Source organism: Python bivittatus, unplaced genomic scaffold (genome assembly GCF_059951505.1).
Source record: "Python bivittatus isolate LINGU-HERP-01145 unplaced genomic scaffold, Pbiv_v1 ctg000310_np1212, whole genome shotgun sequence".
NCBI lineage: Eukaryota > Metazoa > Chordata > Lepidosauria > Squamata > Pythonidae > Python > Python bivittatus.
In genome coordinates, this window is record NW_028277054.1 from 13,252,739 (window position 1) to 13,277,058 (window position 24,320).

The window sequence follows — 24,320 nt, forward strand, 5'->3', positions numbered from 1 at the left end:
ATGGTTAAAAAAACAGGACCTAAGCAATGTGTGGAGCTAATCAGAAGAAGAGGCGGAAATACTTTGGGGTAGTGATATTTCCAGAGTTTGCAAAATAAAGCATTTACTTGGCATCAAGATAGTAGGTCTATACCTGACCTTTCTTGAATTCTATCAAGTAATTCAAGAAAGAACTCAAAGAATTCAACTGCTCTCCATACAAAATCCGTTAGCTTTATAAAGCTGAACTAAAACATTGAGGAGAAAGCTAGCATCTAATTTTCTACGTGGAGGAAATTTTGATCATGCAAATGCCCACCTTCATGGAGAATTAGGTATCTAATACAGCTAATCTCCATCACCCACAGACAAGAGTTTCTTTTCTGTTGTTACACAGGATGCAATGCTACAGATGTTTGAAGGAAACTAATACCAGTACACACAATTTTCCCATAATCTGGTACAAACCAGGGTCATTTACCTTGGGCTGCAGGTTGAACCACTTTGGACTTGTGTCACTCCAGTCCCAGGCATTCAAGGCAATCTCCACCTCTCCCATGAAAAGGTTTCGGCCCAAAGTATCATGATGCCAAACAGACAGGTTCAGGACCCGGCCCTGGAGTTCAGCCTTCTCAATCTTATACTACAGATCAAGATTGATGGGAAAAGAGGAGAAAAAGGAAAGAGAAAATATGAACGACTTTAGGGGTTCAGTCCAATGGTCCAACCCACATTCATGTAGAGCCACTGTTCAGTAACATCTGAAAGACCATGTCTTCCCATTCTCATTTTCACCTTTATTGTGGGATGAGATTGCTGAATATTGGTGGCAATATAGGAGGACTGCAAATTAGGACTTGGGAGACAAAGGAACCCCGTAGGCCGCTCATCCCTACCATAGGATTTGTATTCCAGACCTCTATGCCACCTTCCTCTGCGCCGGCTTCATTCTGTCTCCATCCATTTATGTACAACGCTTTAGACTAGTTGGGTTTCAAGTTGACCATTCCTAAGAGAATATTTCTGATGTTCCCTGGAATGTTCTGTTCTCCTTTCAGAACCACACTAAGCAGGAGGGATTCAATAGTTTTCTAGAAGTAAATTGTCTGGGACAGAAACTGAGTTCTAGGGTGTGCCAGAGAGAGCTTACTTCTGAACAACTACCAAATCAGTGTTCTAGGGAATGGCTGAATTAGCAATTCCAGGAGAAAGAAGGAACGTCTTGAGAATGCTGGAAGGCTCTGTCCTTGGAATGGCGAATTTTGCACAACTTTGCTTTTGATTACTAGGTACTAATGTCAGAAGTTGCTTCTTCTCTCTCACCTTAAGGGACTCATTAAAAATAGGATCTAGACTTCTCTTCTTGACAGCAGTTTTCCTCTTGCTGTGATTGGATCTGTCAGGAAGCAGGTAGGTTTTGACATACCTGGGTGGGTGAGAAAGACGTTACAGAGTCAGTGTAACTCACTATGAGAGTGATGCCCTAATTTGACACCTTGATGCACTGGAATGAGATTTTACATCATCTGAGACATTTCTATAATGTACACCATTCCTGTCCCAAATAATGTACAAACAGATTTTTATTATGGCCTTTGGCCAATCACGAATTATATAAATTTACAGAAAAGCAATCAGTTCACAGGATTTGTATAAATTGACATCATTTGCATAAGGATATAATTATGTAAATTTATATTACATGGTTATGCAAATGATTTCAATTTATGCAAATAACAACCCCTGCAGTTTTATAGCAGTGCAAAAGCTATCAGACTATCCAGATTTAATTCATTATTGTTGGGATGTCCAAATCCAGATTTCCTTTAATAAAAATCTACTAAAGGAAGCTCCATTAAACCAAAGTTTGATTATGGTATCATCATGCTAGTGGTGGCCACAAGTCCCTTGAAAGCTTGTTGTCTCGAAATTGTGATTCACACACCCAGGTGCCCTTCAGACAGTTCAAGGATGTGGAAACTGGTGGTCTGCAGAGCCAGCCCCTTCCCCAAACGTACGGGTCTGACCGCTGCTTTTTAGCTTCAGCAAGGTCTCGGCATTGAACGATCTGGACATGCAGTTCCTTCCTGGAGGAGTCATAGCGCAGGGAGAACTGGATGCAACCACGGACATCTATGCTCCCAATGTCATTGTCACTGAACATGCTCATCATACTCCCACTCATCTGCAGTGAGATAAGAACAGTCAAGAATCAAGGAAGGAAGGGAGAGAATCTCAATACAGGGCAAGGACAAAATTTTGGTCCTCAAGAGTGTGAAATCTTTCATGGAAATTTGAAAGAAAAAAAAAAAGCAAAAGCTGTTCAATAGCCATGCTACACCCAGCCCAAACCAAAGAATTGCTTTACTGAAATTGTTTCCCTCATCATCAGGGAAGGGAAGGGAAGGGAAGGGAAGGGAAGGGAAGGGAAGGGAAGGGAAGGGAAGGGAAGGGAAGGGAAGGGAAGGGAAGGGAAGGGAAGGGAAGGGAAGGGAAGGGAAGGGAAGGGAAGGGAAGGGAAGGGAAGGGAAGGGAAGGGAAGGGAGAAGTTCCAAATAAGCTGGGGGACCCAGAGAAGTTTTCCTGCATCTAAGTCATTCCCTCCACTTACGGGTGGACATACCATGTAAAGAGGCTAGAAAAAGTGCAAAGAAGAGCAACAAAAATGGTGAGGGACTTGGAGGCTAAATCCTAAGCAGAATGGTTAAAAAAAAACTGGGTATGTTTAGCTTAAAGAAGAGAAGGCTAAGGGGAAACATGATAGAGCAGTCTTCCAATACTTAGAGGGCTGCCACAAGGAAGAGGGTGTGGATTTATTCTCTGCAGTGCCAGAGGGTAGGACAAGAACCAACAACTGGAAGATTTGCATGCAGAGATTCAAACTTGAAGTAAGGAGGAACGTCCTGAGCTGAGAGCTATTAAGCAGTGGCACAGCCTGCCTCCTGGAGTTATGAGCGCTCCATCACTGGAGCTTTTCAGACAAAGGTTAGGCAGGCATTTGTCTGGGATGGTCTGAAGATACCCATCCTGGGCAGATGGTTGGACTAGAAAACCCCCAACATTCATTCCAACCCTAGGATTCTAGGATTCAGAACTATTCAGGGAAGGATATCAGGGAAGGGCATTTTCTGCTGAAGCAGCCTGCAACTCTAGGACTGCTTTCACCCCAGGACCATTTTTGCAATTCTTGGAACCTGCTTTGACCATAACTGTTAAAAACTGATGACACCATTTCCTGCCATTTGGAGAAGAAATACAGAGAAATGGAAGCCCTAAACTAGGTTTAGCCCATTTTTTTAAACGCCAAGACAACCCTTAGGTTTCACCCCAAAATATATGCACTGAAATCAAACCTAATTTCATATTTGAAAAAATAAATCTGACATAGAATTTAATTCAATGTGGAATCCGTTTTTCGACTATAAACTTGTGAACAGGTTTGTGCTGTAGCCAAAATTTGGTGTTTTCCTAAGATCAGTAATTAAGATTACAATATTGAACTCTTTATGATCTTTTAAATTCACCAAATTCCTTAGATTAGGCAGAAATTATAATTTTTTATTTCAGTTTCTAACTTAGAATTTGAATCATACTGGTTACAGTTGTGAACGGCTGCAAAATAACCTGATTTTAATAGTGATCTATTTTCATATTGACTTAAAACTTGCAATTGATATAACATACTCTAATAGGGGATCGGCAGAAAAATGCAGATTTCTAATCAATGCCATTAGGAATTGTTTCCATTAATTTTAAAATGCTTGTAAATCTCCTTTCTATATCCTATTTGTCCAGTCTATTTTTCTCTTGTTTTCCCTCTGACTATACCTCTAAGTCTAATACAAATATAATAATAATTTATAACACTTGCATGCTGCTCGACTTTCAACAATTCTCGGAGGCTCATGACAGTCAAAGACATTACAATACAATCAATAGAATATAAAAAAGATAAAAGATAAAAATAAGGGGGGAAGGGAAAAGAAGTTCTAACCATAAATCGGGGGAAAATCAGACAACCCCAGCACCATGCTTTGCACCCCAACCCTGTATAATGCAGCTTTTAGCTTCCCAGCTTCCCCCGTTATGCTCTGATTCCAGCCGTGAAATCACATACCGTGGATGAACTCAAACTGGAGGCAGAGGAACTAGCATTCACCCCTTTAGACTGGGGGCTCACTGGATTCTCCTTTGATGGTAATGAAGTCAAAGTGGACCTTTGTCCATTTTCCAAGCCTTTGTTATTCTAAGGTTTCAAAATAATCAGGGGAAGAAAAGAGGAAAAATTGTTCTCATAACCTGCCGGCAACATGGTAATCGCCAAACCTGAAAATCAATCCCTGAAATTCCAGCTGCAGAAGGACACGTACAAAAGGGAGATCCTACTTCAAAGCTTCAGTATGTCCTTCTGGATGTGAACTCCCAGTTCAGGGTTACACAGTAAAACTTCAATGTTATGGATCCCCATTCAGGGAGTGAAGACACAACAGACAAAATTTTAGTTTGGACTTTACTTCTGAATAAAAGGTAAAGTCCATTATCTCAGGCACAGTCTGGACCAGAGTTTCTCCACCTTGACAGCTTGAGGATGTGTGGACTTCACCTCCCAGAATTCCCCAGCCAGCCATGCTGGCTGGGGATTTCTGGGAGGTGAAGTCCACACAACTTCAAATTGCCAAGGTGGAGAAACACTGGTCTGGACAATTAATTTATGCCATTTGTGTAGATTCAGATGAAAAGATGTCATCATTTTCAACTCTGTTGGGGTTTTTTGGATTCAAATCTATTCTAGTAAGCCTAGGAATAGCTCAGGCTCTGGATGCTGTTGTACCTCAAGATACTTCGCTTTCTGTTTTACCACTGTTTTAACTGTAAAGTTTATATTATTTTGGAAGCTGCTTAGAACTTTGATTGGATACGAGGGCCATATAAACTGCAGTCACTAAAAGAGATAGATCCTCAAGAATAATGTCTTCAAGGATGCGCAATCACCCAGTCTGTCTGGAATAAAGCAAGAATTTCAGCTAAAGGTCCCAAGTCCCTTTCCCAAGAAGACACGTGTTTTTCCCTTGAGCATGCATTTCTTCAGGCCCTCATTTGGAGTGGGGTCAAGGGGCCTTCGCTGCCTTCCTACCTGGACCACGTCCTTGAGGGCTGGGTCAGATCCAGGTTGTTCTTCTTGTTCCACTTCCCCCGTCTCAGAACTCAGGCTGCTAAATGAGCTGCTTCTCTCTACAATGGGCAGCGGGGTTAATGGGTAAGGACAAAATGAGTCATGAGACTTGGAAACCCAGCAATTCCGTGCAAGATTTAATGCTGGCATCAAGTCATAACATGCAGCACAAATGAGAACTGCCTCAAAATGTCACAGCATGGGGTGTTCCTGCTCAAAATGCCAGCCAGCCAATTCCATCTCATTCGCACCCACCCACCCACCCAGACACCCACTCAAGAGGCAGCAAGCAGGCTCATTCCTCATTAGGTGATTTTGGAGCCCTTCCCCCAATCTTCGAAGATTGTTTTCCTAAAGCAATTTTGTACTACCACTGACCTTGGAATTCCCCCAAGTCTGCTTTTGGGTGAGTGACAGACATCAGAAGATCAGTCAGCTATTAGTATAGAAGACCATGGAATATTAAGGCTCACAGGGTTTTACATTTATTATCCAGTAATTCTGTCAACAGTCCAGTTGAATAATTTAAACATCTCCATTCAGTAGAGGTAACTTGTGGGGGTGGGGGGAACTAAAAGAACGTGGTCTTGAATGCATGAAGGTGAGCCACATTGCCATGACTGCATCAAAGTGAGATGCAATCAGTCAAACTTTATTGAGGTCATCAACCAGCAAGAAAGTGAGATTCAAACCAAGTTCCTCCTGATTTTTGGCTCAGGGTCTTAGTACACTTAATGGCATGAGGAAAAATGTCCAGGCGCTTGAGAATCCAAAGTTCATGGCTTGTGCTAGAGTGCTTTAAAGGCAGACTTCAAGTCCTCATGACTAAAGTTCAGGAATCACTGGAAAATATCTTCCAAAATCTCCAAAGTGCCAGTGGAACAGGATTTTCAATGTTCTTGTTTGTCCCGTTTAAAGGACCAACAGAAGCAATGTTGAGTAACATTGAATAACATAAACAAACATGCACACATTGCTAAAATTGTTTTCACAGCCTATTTGCAAGTGTTCTCCAGGCTTGAAGTAGAATTTAACAACTTCCTTGCTTATCTTTCCAAAGAAATAACAATGACAAATGAGCACAGTGGGTTCCTCGAAGCCAATGTTTCTCAACCTTGGCAACTTTAAGATACGTGGACTTCAACTCCCAGAATTCCCCAGCCAGCCATGCTGGCTGGGGAATTCTGGGAGTTGAAGTCCACGTATCTTAAAGTTGCCAAGGTTGAGAAACACTGATCTAAGGTCACCAATTACTACAAAAGATGACACTGCCCTTAGAGCAAATACAAGATGCCTATCCCATCTAATCTCAAAGGCACATCCCTTGAACCAGGAAGGACACGCAGAAGTGGAAATTGAGCCTTTGCACCTCAAGTGGCCGAAAAAGTCTATACAAGGAAGGCAGAAGCCACAGCCTAGAAGGTGATCCCTAACCACTGCAGAGAATATACATGCCACTTGCAGAAATATCCTACTTTGGCCTCAACTTCAACTTAAAGTCGCCCTCTGGGGGAGATGGAGGGCATATAAATTTAATACATTTAAATTGAATAAATAAATAAATAAAATGAAAATTAAAAAGTAGGCACAGTGTGGAAGCACTTCAAGACTAACCAAATTATGGGGGCAAAAGCTTTGGGGAGCAGCAGATTACCTCTTTAGGTGGATGGCATGATTTGCTATTACGAAGAGCAGAAGAGGAGGGAGGGGTGGGGAGAAATGAGGGTGGGAGCTGATGGGTCTAACGCACCCTGGAGATGGAGAGGAAGAAGCTGGGTTATTGCTTCTGGTACATGGTTTGCTTTATGCTGTGGAAACAAATAAACAGCTGATAGAGGAGGGGAGGTCCGAGGACAACCCCAAGTGGGATGGGAGAGCTGAATTAATCTTTGTCCTTCCCGGGACCTTAGCTATTCTTCCCTTCCCAGCACTGATCTTTGCACTGGGAAATAGCTTCTGGAGTACTAATGGGAATTCTCCCTGTAGAAATAAGAACCCTCATTGGGAGAAGGAGTGAATTTTCATCAGAATAATGGCTATGGGGAAATAGAGTGTGCTGCCTCCCTCTGACCCCTGCAGCCCCAACTCTTCTTCTAGGGCAGTATTTCTCAACCTTGGTAACTTTAAGATGGGTGGACTTCAACTCCCAGAATTCCCCAGCCAGCATGGCTGGCTGGGGAATTCTGGGAGTTGAAGTCCACCCATCTTAAAGTTGACAAACATTGCTCTAGGGTTACATAGAGGGAACCTACGTGGTTAATTACACTAAAAAGAAATACCCGCACACTAACACCATTGAATACATTTCACACCATGTCTTGTAGCTGCCCCAGGCTTCACATCCTGGCACAGATGCACATTTCTTAGGTGTTTTTACCTAGAATGTTTTCAACTATCAACTCTTGGGAACAGACTGCATCCTTGGACGTCAAATCGACCTCCTAAAAGAGAGAGAGAGAGACGTGACCTGGATGTAGGTGATCGGAGCCCAAACGTATCTTCAGATCCTTCTCACCATAAGCAAACTGCATCAGTGACCATAACTGCATCCAGAGCTACACAGCCCAAGCCGTTTGTCAAAGCAGCCTGGAGTTAACAACAGCAAAATACTCTGGATCCACAAGTCTCCAGGGCTATTTGGAGATTTCTAACATTAAAATCTTCTACTTTGGATTTTACAAATGTTATTTGCACAAATGTCACCCTGTAGTTTGGGAAGGTTCTTGCTCTCAAAATGAAGAATCGAGATTTTCAAAGGGGGCACTTTTAACACCAAAGGGCAAATTTGGCAAATGGTGGCCTTCCAGATGTTGCCACACGGCAGCTCTCAGCATCCTTCATTATTGGACGGCTAAGAAGGAACTGGAAGTTCAGAAGCATCTAGAGGTTGCCCATTTTGGTTTCCGGAGCCAAATTAATGTTCCTCCATTTTAGGAGTGATACTCAGCTATGCCCTTTCTGCTCCCAGTGCGATATTGGCAGGGATAGCACTAGAAATGAGTATGTTGGCAGCTGACCTGGCCCTTCTTCAGCTCCAGCATCTGGACTCTACTGTTCCACCTCCTTGGTATCACTGTCATCTACAACTGGCACAAATGTTCACAACCACCATCTACTCTGGATGATGGATTCCTTAGCCACAATAAACCACTTACCAGGGTCTCTGTTAGCTGGGGTGACTGAGGCATGATGGTCTCAGGGAGCAGCCTATGAGGAAATGGAGATGTGATTATAATTATAATTTCATAGCAAGCTTGCTGGTTCAGTCCCCAGGAGACATCTGGTTGGGTTCCACCTGGACTGCCTTCCAGAAGCTGCTCATAAGAGAGCTCCTTCCAGAGGGCAACCTGTCTTCTACTGCCCCAGATAAGGGTAAATTTCAACTGAAAAGTGTAGATGATAAAAGCAGTTAAGAGTGGAGTGGAGATCACATGGCTCTGCAGGTGATGCTAAACTAACTTTCCCAGCTTCCCTCATTATTGACCATGCCAGTGGGAGCTCCTGAGAGCTGTAGTTCATCTGGAGGACACAGGATCCCCTCTCCAATATAAGGGATTCAGGGACTTTCCTCTCAGTAGAGGCCTTCGAGAAGAGGTTGGACTACTCTGTCCTGGGAATGTTGTACTTTTGGATTTTCTCAAAAACGCTGGATTATGAATGGGGGAAAGCAGAGCCCCAGGTGATACACAGATGATCAGCAAGATTTCTGATACCCAAAAGTTTAACAGTAGCAGAAATAATTCTATCTAGTTAAATCAAAGAAAGGAACAGATTTACTTGTGAAAGGATCTAGATCAAGCTCCAATTCTAGCAGCTCTAATTCCTGAGTTGGGCTCAGAAGAAATACCTTGTCCTGAAATTCTTCAAACCACGTGTTCAATCCAGGGATTGGATTACAATGCCTGGATTGACATTTCTTTTTGCTGAACCAAACTTGTTTGCAAGGCACATTTTAGGCACATTTCCTAGCTCTAGCTCTTTGCTGGAGCTTCTGTTGCAAGACCTTGTTATGTCATCACCCTTAGAAAAATGTCTACAGCTTTCTCAAATAACTCTTCTTCCTTGATCATTTAGGGACTGTTTTCTGCTCTAAGAATGAAATTTTAGCTGTTTGGAACACTTTTGGAGAAGCTTGCATTTTCAGAGCAAAGACAGACCTTCCTTCCACCTGAATATGAAAGCTGCTTACACATCCATAGCCTCTGTTGTCTTCTCATCCTCTGGCACACCCAGAGCCTCCATCGTGTTCTCATCCTCTGGCACATCCAGAGCCTCCATCGTGTTCTCATCCTCTGGCACAGGTTCATGGATCACATCTATATTCTCCAGGCTGCTTTGTTGTTTGAATTCCTGTTCATGTGCTTTGATAGGGTGAAAGTAGTAACTCTTTTACTGCCTGGCATTATGCATCATCACAAAGTCAACATTAACTAAAGGTACCTTTCTTTTCAGGAACAGTACTACATGAATCCAAAAGGATGAGAACCCTGAACTGAAGACAATTCTCCCCACCACCTCAAAAAAGGGAGATCAGACAGAAAAAAAAAATCCACCATCCTCATGACATTCTGAGCAATCTGAGACAATCCTCCCATCTAAAAGCTACATTAAAAGCTAGATTAAAAGACTGTGAGAGTTGTTAAGCAACGGAACGGCCTGCCTCCAGGAGCGGTGGGTGCTCCATCACTGGAGGACTTCAAAAAAAGATGGGACAGCCTTTTGTCCAGAATGGGATGAGGATCCCTGCACTGGGCAGGGGGTTAGACTAGAAGACCACCAAGGTTCTTCCAATCCTAGGATTCTGTGATGATTTGAGGAGCATCTTCGTAAGTTAGTTAGCTCCCAAAAGATTGATTCTCTTGTTTCTTTTTCCTTAGTCTTGGAACCTAAGGAATAGAGAACAGTCAAGCCAAGTACTGTATTCTCCTCTTACCTTTGGGCTTCTTTCTCCGCCGGATCGAAGCTCGGACAATGTCTGCCCCGAAGAGATTGCGCTGGTGCCGTTTGGAACGGACATCACGAAACCATTCGCCGGACAAGAGCTTCAGCCAGTTTGGGTCAGAGATAGACTTGCGCAGTTGGCTTGAGGCAGTAGAAAGAGGGAAAGAGAAACAGACAAGTTGGAAAGCTTCCCTGTGCCAGAAGCTCCTCTTCCTCTTCCTCCTCATTATCATCTATTTGGAATCCAACTGTTTTGCCCATAAAGCTTTCAAGGCAGCTAACAAAACACAGATAGTTAAAAGTGAATCAAAACAGTTAAAACTACTAATTCAACCCAACAAGGAACTGGGAAAAGGAGATTCCAATGCCTCTCTGAAAAGCTGAAACCATGGTAGCTAAATGCAACCTTATGTTTGGTTACCTGGAAGTAAATCCAACTGAACTCAAGGTGACTACTTTCTGAGTAGGCATAAGACTAGTCCAGTGTTTCTCTACCTTGGCAACTTCAAGATGTGTGGACTTCAACTCCCAGAATTCCTGGCTAGCTGGGGAATTCTGGGAGTTGAAGTCCATATATCTTGAAGTTGCCAAGGTTGAGAAACACTGGACTAGTCAGTAATCCATATGCCAGGGAGGAAATGTATTGTCTGTCAGACTCACATAAATCACAGCTGGCATGACCAAGGTTGAGAAGCTGAAAGTCTTCAGCTAACATAATCTAGGAGGGATATACCTCCTCCCAACTCAAATACATACTAATAGCATACTTAATACTCTGTGCAGATTGTTACACAACCAAACCTGCATTATTGCTTTGTAAGGAGGCATTATCAACCAGGAGGAGCCTCAAGGTTGGTTAAGGATCCCCGTACACATCTGCATTCATGAGGTAGCAAGGGAGGACAAGGGACATTAGATGTTGTGGTGCAAAACATGCAATTTCTGGTGATATTGCTGCAATTTTATCATTTGGATCTTTTTGCATACTGTCATTATGCCCCGTCCCTGCTGGTCTTTTAAGACTTGGCTCTTCACCCAGGCATAGGGGTCGGGAGATTAGTTGAACCTGTGAGGTATTATTAGTCTACTGTTGATGGGTATATCCTCAATTTCCATTTTTCTGTCTTTTGTTTGTGTGTGTGTGTGTGTGTGTGTGTGAGAGAGAGAGAGAGAGAGAGAAAGAGAGAGAGAGAGAGAATGTACTGTATATGTATCTTTTTATTCTTATATTGATGTTTTTAACTGTTCACTGCCCAGAGCACCCTTGGTGAGATGGGTGGTCATATAACTTGAATCAAATCAAATCAATAAATTATGCTGTACATGACATCATCATGATTTGTAAGAGATGCCAATGCCTGTAAAAGCTTAAAAAAAAAAAAATATTGCGGATGGACGCCAAAGCAGCCCAAGTCTAAGCAGCAATGGCTCTGACTTACTTGCTAATCCCCAGGGTGGGGTATGGCAAGACAAAAATGAAAGGGAGAATAATGTCTTGGACACCCTCCTGAGCTGCTCCATTTGTGTGTGGGCAGGAAGATGTCCCACCCAGATGTTGCCCTGCCCACTCCAGAATGGCTTGGCCAATACAAAAGGCGTACCAGGTCCCACATGTGGCCTGATGACCATGGATCGCCTATCTATGGCTTCAATGAATGAAACCATGAAAAACATCTTGGTGAGAAGCCCCATCAGAAAAAGAGATAATCCTAATCTGGCCACTTTAAGCAAGCTTCCAGTGTTATTCAGCCTATTGGAACAACAACCACAGAGCAGGTTCTCACTTGATCCGCCCCTCCTCGGACATCTGGAGCTGCAAGTCTCTCTGCAAAACTTCCACAATTGCATTCTGCTCCTCCTCGGTCAGGAAGCTGAAGTCCAGCAGGGCCTCAATGCCAATGTCTTGATCCATGGAAAGTACTTGGTAAGAATATTTCAAATCAACACCATCCAGTTCTAATCCCACCAGTGTTGGCTAAACATTAATGTCTTCCTGGCGATACATCCTCATTGTGGAACTGGAAGGTCCAGCCAGCAGACAAATGTTATTGTTCTCCTTGTTGCCATAGGTACAGAAACAATTCTGAAGAAGGAAGTACCCAGTTCTACCTGATGAGCCATGGGTGATGATTCTCCATTCAGGTTGCCTTCAGAGAAGGTGCAACCTAGTGGGGGAAAAATAAAGGAAAGATTTTTACTTCAAACCCAATCACAGAAGCTAAGAAGTGGGCCCATGGCCCACTCAAATTGATGCACATCTAGATAGCTTTTTTAAAAAAAAGAAAAGACAAAGACACTAACTCTCATGGATCTTCCCCCAAAGCCTTAGAAACTGTAGTTTGATCATTTTCATATGATGCTTTTTAGTAATTCAGCAATGGTGTACAGTAGGCTTACCAGCCCTATTTGTACTGTAGTCTTGCCACATGCAGCATTCCTTGCTCATGGGAAGGGCAGTACTGGACAGTTTGGGTCCACTTTGGCCAGTATGGAAAGTTCTAAATGATTATTGAACTGAAGGTCAGTAGCTCAATCCAGTAAAGAACAGTAGATGATGGAAGTAACGGCTGCATGAGAATAAATGCTTAATAACTGGCTGTGAGAACCAATTTGGTGTAGTGGTGAAGGCACCAGGCTAGAAACTGGGAGATGGTGAGCTCTAGTCCCGCCTTAGGCATGAAAGCCAGCTGGGTGACCTTGGGCCAGTCCCTCTCTCTCAGCCCTGGGAAGAAGAAGAAGGCAAGGGCAAACTATGACCAAAAATGTTGCCAAGAAAACTGCATGGACTTATCTAGGCAGACGCCAGGAGTCAAGACCGACCCAAGATTTTATTTATTATTTGTGTGTGTGTATGTACCTCACTGGTCATATTGGTGCATGTCTGATCTTCACTTGGTCATTTAACGTATCGATGGATAAATGTAGTTTAAGGAATTCTTGCAGGGTTAAGAGATGTAGCGGAGGTACTGGCTGAGACTCTGAATAATCTGCACTGAATGTTAGATTGTATGATGTAATGAGTTGCATGAATCTGGATGGATCTTTCACTGTTCAGAAAGAAATTATTGTAATTCTTCATTTTACTCTATGATTTATACTGTGCTGACTACTGCTGTTGGTATTTATATATTACTTATATTTTAATAATGACTTGCAGTTTTTATAATGGTATAAGATATTCTGCATGTACAATTAACTAATGAAATAGTGAAGTCTAACCTAAAAAATTTAGTCCAGTCTAATTCTATCATGGTTGTCATTTCCCTATCCCTTTGCTTGGTGTTTTATTTTTATTTTTTGCCTCTTTTTTTCTCTTTCCTTGTTTGCCTTTGCCTTTCTCAAAAATGTTTAATGAAAATATAATTTAAAAAAGGAGTATGGATTTGAAAATTAATGCACCAAAGAGGAAGACGGTTGTGTTTGACAGGGACGATGGAGACAGACAGACAGGCAGATTGATAGATATGATGAAAAACTAGTAGGTGACTACTTTAGTAAAAAGTAGTTTACGAAAGTGGGGAAATGGATAGATAATTTTTATGATGTGTAAATGTTGGCAGAAAGGTAGTGGTTAACATATGGTCTATTGTAAAAATGATGCTTATTGAAAGATGCAAAAATTGCTGTGTGCTTCTGTTCATTTTGCTATATGAGGGTTGAATTTGTCAAGAAAACCATGTCGAATCCAATAGGAATGTGATATTTAAGAAGTGCATGTGATAAAGCATGAGAGAAAGGGTTCAAATAAATTGTTGCTGAATAAATGTGGATTGAATCCAAAAGTGTGTGACTAGTTTGAAAGGACTACATTATTATTTATTCTTTATTATAATATCAATTATATAGCTGCCTATCTCACAATTGCAACTTTGAGTGGTGAACACAGAATCACAAAACAACAGAAACAACGTAAGAAAGTAATGATAACAACAGTACATCATCATCATAATGGCACCCAAGAACAATCTGACTCAATCTATACAACAATAATCATAGTAAGAAACATTATATCGATGGGCTCACCCAAACTCCAGACCTCACAGTTGAAGGAACAACCAGTTCTTCAAGGATTTATGAAATGCCAGCGGGGTCAGTGCCAAGCAAATATCAGGGGGTATGATGTTCCACAAGGCAGGACCTGGAAAAGAGAAGGCATGCTTCCTGGGTCCCGCCAGATGGCACTGTTTAATAGTTGGGACCTGGAGTATGCCCAACTTGCAAGATCTAGTGGGACAAGCAGAAACAACTAGAGAAAGTGGTATGGTCATATAGAGAGAATACATGGGAATCCTATTGCAAAACCAATCTATGAAATAAGAGTGAACGGGTCAAGAGGAAGAGGAACACCAAGGAAGCCATGGATGGATGGAGCTGATAAGAGCCTCAAAAAGAAAGATGAAAAGTTTAAAGAACAAAAGTCAATGGATGAGGTGGTGGATGGATATCATGGAAGCAAGGATGATTTGTAAGAACAAAAAATAATGGAAAGGTAGAGCAAATAGCATTGGTATAAGCTAGATTTAGCTATGCTTTCTTTTCTTTTCTCACACCTTTAATTTCTTTGGCTTTCTTTTTCTTACTGCACTTTGTATGATGTTGCTAGAGACTTCCTAGGTTTTTTCCCACAGAACTATAATTCCCAGTTATTCCTGAGAGGAAAAAAAAGGTTATGAAAGCAATATAAGGCTCTGCAAAATAGAAGTGTCTATCCTTCTCCCTCCCCACCCCATTCCCCACTCTAGTAAAGGGGAAGATACCTTGGAGCTCAACTCCATACCTTTTTCCTTCTTCCAGGATGTTTTTTCATCTTCTCAAGTTAGCCTACAGCTCTGGCTTTTCCAGATGGTTCCCCAGCCAAGAGCTAACCGAGACCAACCATGCTTAGCTTCCAAGATCAGGCAATGTCCAATGGAGATAATGCATCTCACACTGGGAGAAATGGAGAAGCCATAATGAAGCTTCAAACTTCTTCCCAATGAGAAGCAGGAACCCAGCCATCTTCAGCTACATTGAGGTGGGCACTACGAGACATGCTTGCCACACCAGCAGCTTTGGGGGGGAGCTGCACATGAATAGCTGGGGTTGCCCATTCCTCTATCAGCTGTAAAGGAAGACTGCCTCTCCCTTCATATTTATTCTTCTTTTATAGCAAACATTCAACTTACTGTGACTACAGAGTATGCACAACAGAGAGGTAGTTTGGGGAAAGCTTTGCTTATTTTGGAACCTGTGAGACTATATTTCTAGAAAAAGATTTTTATTGTATTTCAGTCAATCTCAACATTTCCCTGAACATGTCAAAGCCTTACTCTTGTTTCTCAAGCATCCTGTTTTGCTCCTGGTCTGTGTAGCTCACACCATCTGAATTCATCCTTAAAAGGTAGGAACAATTGTGAGTTGCTAACACTCAGTTCCACCATAACATTTTTTATTTCAGTACAATAAATGGCTGTTTGGCTACACAATTGTATTTTGTTCATCTTTAATTCTGTGTTCGTTTTGTAAAGACTTCTCATCATTATGGAAAATTGTACTGATGTCTGTTGCAAATCCCCTTTCAACAGAGTGATTACTCAAGAAGAGAAGAGAAATAAGCTTGAATAACTTGGCAATCCCTTAAAAGGTTCTTTCATGCACACTTCAAAAGAATGAATGAAAGTTCTGAAAAACTCTTGTTTGTTTTGATGATCAATAGACTTCCTACTCTACCTGCTAAAATGCTTTGGCATGGTATTACAAAACTCAGAGACCGACACTGTTCGTGAAAGGTAAAGATGCCTTTTAGAATCAAAAGATTAACAGAAATGCAAAAATACAAAATTAAAGTACTTAAAAAAAAAAGGCAGTGTACAGCTTTTGCATTCCTGCTATGTCAATTCCTCTCCTTGTCGACTGTTTTTGGGCAGGATCCCACAACCTACCAGTTTCTTAGTGGACTTCCTGCAGATGATGAAAGAGACTTTGAGCAACCAGTGCTTGTGTCACAATAATCCAGGAGCTTTTTTTCGCAAACAATATTAGCAGTCCCTGTGCCACCTATACCAATATAACCACTTCTGAAGGCTACTCCAAGTATCCTGCCGATGTCCCAGTTCATTTCAGCCAGGCAGTGGGCCTGCCCTGATACACAAGACAAGCCTTCCTTAGAAGTTTGATCTTCCTCAGATGTTACCATAAAATAATAATTCACTTATTTATTCATTTAAATGTATTATCATGCACTTACACACGTGCACATATGTCAAGCACACATATAGTAGGCTGGTGCAGTGTGCTTAAGATTTTTTTTTTTTTACTTACATGTCTATATGCACCTTGCAGTCTTGTTCGTGCTGAGGTTTGTGGGAAACTCTTGCTGCTTTAGATAAGCAAAGGGAACCTGGAACAAGTCCGTTCTTCTTAACAAGACTGCCATCTCTCAACAGCTCCCCAATTGATTAATCTGGTGCCTACAGAACCTTCTAGCCTGAGTGGGTCGGGGTCACATTCCCCCCCAAAAAAAGTGGGGCCAGGATAAAAACTCATTTTTATTTCATTTCACTGGAATTAAAATGGACGTAATAATATACTCAATAGATGTAGCTATTTATAATGATTTGCCTGCTCATTAGCAACCCTGTGAGGGAGGCCCGGGTGAGGGAGGATAACTGGCCCAAAGTCCTCAATGCGTTTTCATGGCTGGAGATAGATGCCAACCTGGGTCTCCCCGTTCCTAGTCAGCTCCTCCACCACTACATCAGACTAGCTGTTCATATGACTCTACTCCCGTGATGCTATTTATCATTATCTTCTGTCATATTAAAAATTGCAGGTCAACCTTTGGAGGGAAGGGCTGCGCCAAGATTTTCAATGACCCTGTGCAACCTTGGAGACCTACATTCCTTTTAAAATGTATGAATCCTAAGCAGGCAAATCTGTTCCTTGCAAAGCATACATTCAGTAAAATACTGCCATGTCAATGGCAAAGGGATATAATGAAGACACTTCAGTGATTTATACTGTTTATTTCATTTTTAACATTTTTTTAAAAAAGAGGAATTGGGCCCATGGCCAAGTTGTCCAGACCTCCAGGATGAAAATAGGAGATATCCCAATCAGTTTTACACTAATGCGCATTAGTGATCAAATACTGTCTGTTAATCGAGGTTGTGTCTAATACCACTGTATATCTCAAGCCGCATTAAGCAGCTAATCTTTCAAAAGACTCAGTATTTTTAAAAAATGGGAAACTTCAGCACTCAACAAACTCTGGTCCAATCTAAAGCTGAGACTCAAATAAATATAGCATCTTAGGTGCCGAAAAGCTTTGCAACAAACTAAGATAGCTACCCATCTATCAGCAACAGGAAAGACGTGCCACTTCGCTGAAAAAAAGCTTGGGTGAAGAATTGTGTCACCCTTCTACACTCAAACCCAGAAAAGAAAGAAAGAAAAGGAAAGAAAAAATCGGGGAGGGCTACATGAATAAAACTGGTTTGACAGCTCTCAGGAAGTGGTGTGGTTTGCTCAAATATATTTATAGTAGCCTGTGTCAGATTCAAGGTCTTGTCTTCTCTGGGGAGAAAACATTCCAGAAAGCAGGTAAATCTCAACCAGTGTGATGGAATGGTTTGGGGAAGGCCGCGCTTGGGGAGATAAGCATTTCCTTAGCCCCCAGCAGGAGCGTGGGAAGGTGAGGAGGATGAGGCTGGCACCACCCGAAGGAATTCGCAGTGTTTGCTCGCTGGCTTGGGAAGTTTAGATTCAGTCTGGCGAGATTCTGTCCTGTAGGTGGAAGCTAATAAATGCAATAAAACTGTATCTGTACTGTCTCGGTGAGTTCTTTGGGCTGAACCTGACATCAATCTCGCCAGACTGAATCTAAACTTCCCAAGCCAGCGAGCAAACACTGCGAATTCCTTCGGGTGGTGCCAGCCTCATCCTCCTCACCTTCCCACGCTCCTGCTGGGGGCTAAGGAAATGCTTATCTCCCCAAGCGCGGCCTTCACCAAACCACTCCATCACAACCAGGCTGTTGTTTCTTAACTCCCAAAAGTTGTGTCCACGCAACACCTTGCATCACAAAGCAAGCAGCCACAATTTATTCTGCTGTGCTATGAAATCTAATCCATACAAACCAAGTTAATTGAGCAAAACGGGATACAGTTATCTATGTCTAAATATAGCACAGCCAAATTGTGGATGGACACCTGGCCAGAAGCATCGTTCTTCATTTACTGCCTGGTCATCACGCTGGAGAGAGTTCCAGGACATTCTTCCTTGCAAAACACATGCTTACTTCCTAAGGGGAATTTTAACAAGGGTGCTTTTTTTTAATAGTAAGCTGAACATTTAGTCCAGCTGGATCCAACTGGGGACAGACATCCAAACATGGTTTCCCTTAGTCTGCCTATCCTCCAGCAAAGGAGATCCAGTGAGATCTTAATTAATTAAAGTTAATGTTGTATTATCAATTGTATACTGAACAAGGGGGACTAAATCATTCCAAGGTCCCTTCTCTAAACCTATAGTTAGCAGGAGGGATGAAAACACACCAAACTCCACCAATCAGCATTTTGTTGGGGAAGGTGCCAACTTTGGAAAGTGGCCAGTCCTAGAAGAACTACCAAAAAAACTGTTTGGCACTGCAGTAAAGTGAATGGTGCATTGGGCTAGGACCTTCACAGTTTGGGGTTCAAATTTGCTCACAGCCATGATGCACACAGGATAAACTCAGTAGTCTAGCCTACCTCAGATGACTGCTGCAAGGATAAAATGGGATGGGGTAAGCCATAGATGCTACTTTGAGCTTCTGGGTGAAAGGAGTGGATGAATGGATGGAGGACAGAAGATCAGGTTGGTAGGCAACTGAAAGGCTGAGCTTTGGTTCTAAAAGCTCCTGCCTAAGTTGATCCTCATCTCAGCAAGTGGCCATGTATGGATGGTCTTGTTTGGGCACGGAAGCTAAGCAGGATCCAGTCCGGTTAGTACCTGGATGGGAGCCCTCCAGGAAATATCAGAACTGTAGGCTAGAGTGAAGAAGTGAAAAACCATCCTGGAAGAAGACAATGGCAAGCCAGTGGGGTACTGTTGACAAGAAAACAGCATGGATGTGTCCTGACGTCTGCAGGAGGTAAGCCCAACGTGAGGGAGACTTTCTTATAAACCTCACCTCCACCATGAACATAAGACACGCCTTTAGGAAGACTGGTGATAATGCTGATCTATGTAACAGAGTCATCAAGATAAAGGTTTGAACATTCAATATCAATTCATCACCCTTCCCTCTTTTTCTAGTGTTCAGGCTTTGAATCCCAACTTTCATGTAGCCAACATGTGACCACCATCCAGGATCAGCAGGTTTATGATTTGCAGAAATGACTAAAACAAAATAAAACCTTTAGGGGAAAAAACCTTCAGGTGGACAGGACCTGGCCAACAGCTGAGCAATTATGCTCAGAGGCTCCAAAATGCAGACTATAAGACAGTGTTTCTCAACCTTGGCAGCTTGAAGATGTGTGGACTTCAATTCCCAGAATTCCCCAGCCAGTACCAGGGAACTGAGAAACACTGGTACAGGTAGACCTTGCTTAACAATCACAATAGGGACCAGAAAATTGGTTAAGTGGGGCAATTGTTAAGCAAATTGGACCTGATTTTATGACCTTTTTTGCGGTGGTCGTTAAGCAATTCACCGTGGTCATTAAGCGAATCACGTGTTTCCCCATTGATTTTGCTTGCCGGAAGCCAGCTGGGTAGGTCACAAATGGAGATCACGTGACCCTGGGACACTGCAACTGTTGTGTGAGCTGTTTCCCAAGAACCCAGTTCGTGATCACATGACCATGGGGGTGCTGGGGCAGTGGGAACTTCGGGCACTGGTCGTCACTTTTTTAGTACCTTCGTTCGTAACTTTGAACGGTCACTAAACAAATGGTTGTTAAGCGAGGACTACCAGTATAAGGAATAGAGCAGAAAAGTACAAAGGAGAAAGAACAAAATGAGTGGGACCTCAACTGAGCACTGTAATATTTTGATTGCAGGGGCCACTTTGTATCGATGATGAAGGAGTTTAATTTTTCCTGCATAGCTAAATTCATTCTACATTTTCCCTGCCTTTATGAAATGACACATTCTCACATCAATCCAGTGGCAACATTTAAGCATAATCTGTGGATGACATACTGTTACCGGATAATTAAAGAATTCCCAGAATTATTTTGTGCCTGGTTGCTTACCCTGAAACCATGTTTTAAAACTGCCATGACGTTTCACTATTAAAACACATTTTTAGGCACTAAACTATAGGTGTATCCATGCTTGTTACCACTTGAAGGTGGAGGCTAAAGTGATTCCAGCAAGAATTTTTAAGAGAGAGGCATGTTAAAAGAGTGAGAAGGTATTGCTGCAACTTCAGACGCTGCTCTAATTGGAGCACCTGGGCCACAAATGCTAACTACAAAGCCCAACTTTTCCAGACGGGGTGCCACACCCGTGAAACAAACTGAAACAGGCTGCTTCAAACAATGCCGTTTGGAGGGGAGGGCTCGTGAAGGCAAAACCTGATGTTTGAGGAGGAGCAATCCCAGCTTAGAAACACCTTCTTTCTGAACCAAAGACCATGTTTGCTTTGAGTGTTTTGCTGGGAGCAGCGTTCCAAAAACGAGTGTACCATAAAACCTTTTCTTTACATGGAAATCAAATTACAGTTCAGTATAGTTTCTATGATTACTCTTCAATCATATCTTTAATCACTTCTCCTATGACATTAGAAATTAAAATTTAGCCACAATTTTTGGAAGCCTCTGCTAGCCACAACCAAGGATTCCAGCAAGCTCAGTTTCTGCCCAAGGAACTTGGTTGACCTTCGAAAGTTAACCAAAGTCAGGTCTGGTTAGTACGTGGAAGGGAGGTTACCAGGAAATCCCAGGGCTGTAGTCTAGACTGGGGAATTGAGCAAAATTTCCAGACAAGACATGGCAAACCACTTCTGTGTTGTTGTCAAGAAAACCATGTGACACATCCATAAATTCACAAAGAGTCCAGGGCAACTTACAGAAGACTTGATTTTTAGTCTCAGATCACAAGATGCTAACAGTTTAGAGAAGCTACATTCCCTTGGGATCAACAATGATCATCAAGGGCTTTAATGCAAGAACAAGATAACATAGAGCAAGTTATTTTTCTGTTACTTCAACTGAAAAATTAATCAGTATCTAAATGCAATGAAATCTGAAGGGTGCAATAAGATGCAATAAGAGCCACGTGAAGGGGTTGATGCAGTTCTCAGCTTCAAGAAGCAAACTGCCTGGAGTCAGCATTGAGTGTTTTGGCTGATATGAAAGCAATATAAAAATACCACATTTCTTATTGAATTACGTTGACTAATTTGCTATCTTGTTCTATTAGAGATTTAGAAGGGGACTGCAATGTCTAAAAGCTGGAGTTAGTATGGCCATTGGCTAGGAATTCGGGGGGGGGGGCGGTGTCTCAGGCCACCACATCTGGATGGCACCAAGTATGGGAAAGTGGGACAAAATAAACTGAATTTTATCTGGAGAAGACTTCCTCAGCCTGGGGTCTTACAAATCCATAGTGGAATACAAGTCCCATCATCTGTTCCAGATGGAGAATGATTCTGTTCCAGTAGGAGAATGATCCTACAAGAGCAATGGTTCCACACATCTGAAAGGTGCCAGGTTTGAAAAGGCATCTCTGGATAAAAAGTGACATAGTTTCCCTACTTGTCAGCCAGTTCATACACACCTTACTGTAAGCAACTCGGTTGCATTGCCTTTTGCAACTTTGATTGGGAAAGACACAGATACTTGGGCAATCTGTGGAGGAAGACTGCAGCCAAAGAAACAGCTAGAAAGATTTGATCTGCAGTGTGAAGCAACAGAATGGTGTGAGAGCATGAAGCCGACTGCTCCACAGCCCTGAAGTGCTCTAAAAGCCATCTCACAGGACTAGCAAGATTCTTCCCACTCGCAACCACAACTGTTGAAATTTCCAGACAAGGGCCAAACTGCTGGGGAATTCCAAGAGATGGGGTCTCAGCACCTCTTGCCTGCCCAAACACCCCTGTAGGGGTGACCACAATGGAGGGCTCCCAAAAGTCAAGGTGGCAGCCATAACTATACCTTTTTGATGTGCATCACAACATGCATCATGGGAGGGGGCTTTGAGAGCATGGTGGCAGTCACCATTTTGACTGTTTGGACCAGTGTCTCTCCACCTTGTCAACTTTAAGACATGTGGACTTCAACTCCCAGAATTCCCCAGCCAGCCTGCTGGCTGATGAATTCTGGGAGTTGAAGTCCACATGTCTTAAAGTTGCCAAAGTTGAGAAACACTGGTTTGGACCCTCCCCAACCTGGACCCTTGTCTCCTGGAGTATGCAGCAGAAGTTAGAATGGGACTCTAAACGCCAAGCCACATACCTGCCCCCAAAAAGAACTTCAACGAAAGGAAATTGGTAACCCTTCAAAAAATAGAGACACCCTACCACAAAGCCTCACAACCATCCCACACAATCCCATACCAAACAAAAACAAAGTAAGTACACCCCAAAAGAAAACAGCTAGCTCCTAAAGACGTAAAGAGGTTATCTGTCATCTACCTACATAAATTCCCCTCTCAATAAAAAGCAACAGCTAACCTTCAAACCCACAAGCACAACACATACCTCATAATGAACAGGAAACACAACTTTTGCAAATCTACAAGTGGAGGAGTTCTTTCCTGAGGTTGGGGTAATATAACTGCTATCTGGTCAATGGCAGACAAGACAAACATTAAAAATTGGTCCAGAAAAGGACATTTTGGTTGGTTGCCTGCCAGAGTAACTCCAGTTTGTCAACCACACTTTAACATAAACCAGCATTTCTTGACGTGTGGTCTGAGCACCCCTGTGGGTCCCCCAAGTCCCTTTCAGGGGTCTGTGGAATCAGAATTATTTGCCAGCCTACGTTGAACACTTATGCATACTAAAATCCCATCAAACCCTCATGAGAAGCAGTACCAGCAGCAAATGTGTCAATCTTAATTTTTAATACAGTAAATATTGATCGATATAACCCGTACAAACAAAAGCTCTTTTGGGGGCCTCCATAATTTTTAAAACTGGAAAGGGGTCCTGAGAGAAAAAAGTTTAAGAAACACGGATGTAGACGAACGCAACCATTATGCTGCGCCGTAACTTTCTCTTCTCTGGGTTCTTTCAGTTGTTCCTCGTTTGACACAAGTCGACCACCTCCCCAACCCCCTTGCCAACTTTTCCCATTATCAGGAGCTGCAAAATTGCACTGCAGTGATACATTGATTTTGTTGGAGGGAGCAGAGTTGAAATGTGTGATGTTGTCGGGGGGTGGGGGGGGTAAGTAAAATAAGTTCATTCATTCTGCATACCTACTATGCTGCTTCCTATCCTTTAAATGTGATTTAAATTTGCTTTAAATCTGGCAGATTGTGCCAGATTTCAGCTGCTGGGGGAGGGGGTCTAGGAACTCCGCCCCCCCCAAAAAAGGGAGGGAGGCTGGAAACCACAAGTGCCACAGAGACTGATAACCCAATCAACTGATTTACTTTCCAAATTTATTACTGTACCGAGTTGTCCCTTCTGGGACGTCCTTTAGTTTGCCAAAGACGTTATCTTGGCTAAGCTTGAAAACTCCTTAGTTTTCCATCAAGGAAGGAATCAGTCTTTGCCCCTTTCAATGAGCAGGGAAATTGGGAACCAATGGACAGACCACATTTTTCAGTCCCTTTCTTCCTTTTCCAACAATCCAGGCTGATCTATTAAACACTGTCATCGATTGGGACCCTGGAAGTGCACCTTCTTTGTTGCAGCGCCTGCCCTCTGGAATGAGGCTCCCCGAGATTTGAACAGCTCCCACCCTACTGGTGTTTCAAAGGGCCCTGAAGACCTGGCTCTTCCCCCAGGCCTTTGGCAAGGGTGACTGAAGCCCCCTTTTCTTCTTTTCCTTTGCTCCCACCTGAGTTTGTTATCTCCGCCACCTTCTGCTTCGTGTCTTTTTCTTGTTTTAATTTTGTTAACAAGTTGTAAACTGCCCAGATTTGCTGGAAGTTAGTTGCAGCATATAAATTTAATCAATCAATCATTCAATCAGGTTGCCCCTTTTGGTCTCCCCTCGCATCCCTGTTATCTCCTGCTACTTCAGAGTTCAAGCTGCTGTGTTTCTAGCTTGTTCTCGGTGCAAAATTCAAAATCTGCAAAGCTCGTGCA

The 24,320-nt window shown here is 42.6% G+C and overlaps 1 protein-coding gene across 2 annotated transcripts in view; it reads right to left on the reverse strand.

Moving 5' to 3' along the window:
- The window catches only part of SYTL1 (synaptotagmin like 1), a 39,866-nt gene that overhangs the window by 8,245 nt on the left and 7,301 nt on the right, over nucleotides 1-24,320 (reverse strand). Inside the window, exons 2-12 of one of the 2 annotated variants that reach the window (XM_088140153.1) lie at nucleotides 14,117-14,231; nucleotides 11,878-12,258; nucleotides 10,086-10,234; nucleotides 9,342-9,513; nucleotides 8,308-8,359; nucleotides 7,530-7,593; nucleotides 5,114-5,211; nucleotides 4,097-4,225; nucleotides 1,998-2,164; nucleotides 1,303-1,405; nucleotides 461-622 (exon numbers count right to left, since the gene is read on the reverse strand). In XM_088140153.1, coding sequence (XP_087996279.1) covers nucleotides 461-622; nucleotides 1,303-1,405; nucleotides 1,998-2,164; nucleotides 4,097-4,225; nucleotides 5,114-5,211; nucleotides 7,530-7,593; nucleotides 8,308-8,359; nucleotides 9,342-9,513; nucleotides 10,086-10,234; nucleotides 11,878-12,005 — 1,224 coding nt within the window. In that variant the 5' untranslated portion in view covers nucleotides 12,006-12,258; nucleotides 14,117-14,231. The remainder of the gene's footprint in view (nucleotides 1-460; nucleotides 623-1,302; nucleotides 1,406-1,997; nucleotides 2,165-4,096; nucleotides 4,226-5,113; nucleotides 5,212-7,529; nucleotides 7,594-8,307; nucleotides 8,360-9,341; nucleotides 9,514-10,085; nucleotides 10,235-11,877; nucleotides 12,259-14,116; nucleotides 14,232-24,320) is intronic. The other variant, XM_088140152.1, reaches the window with a different exon arrangement.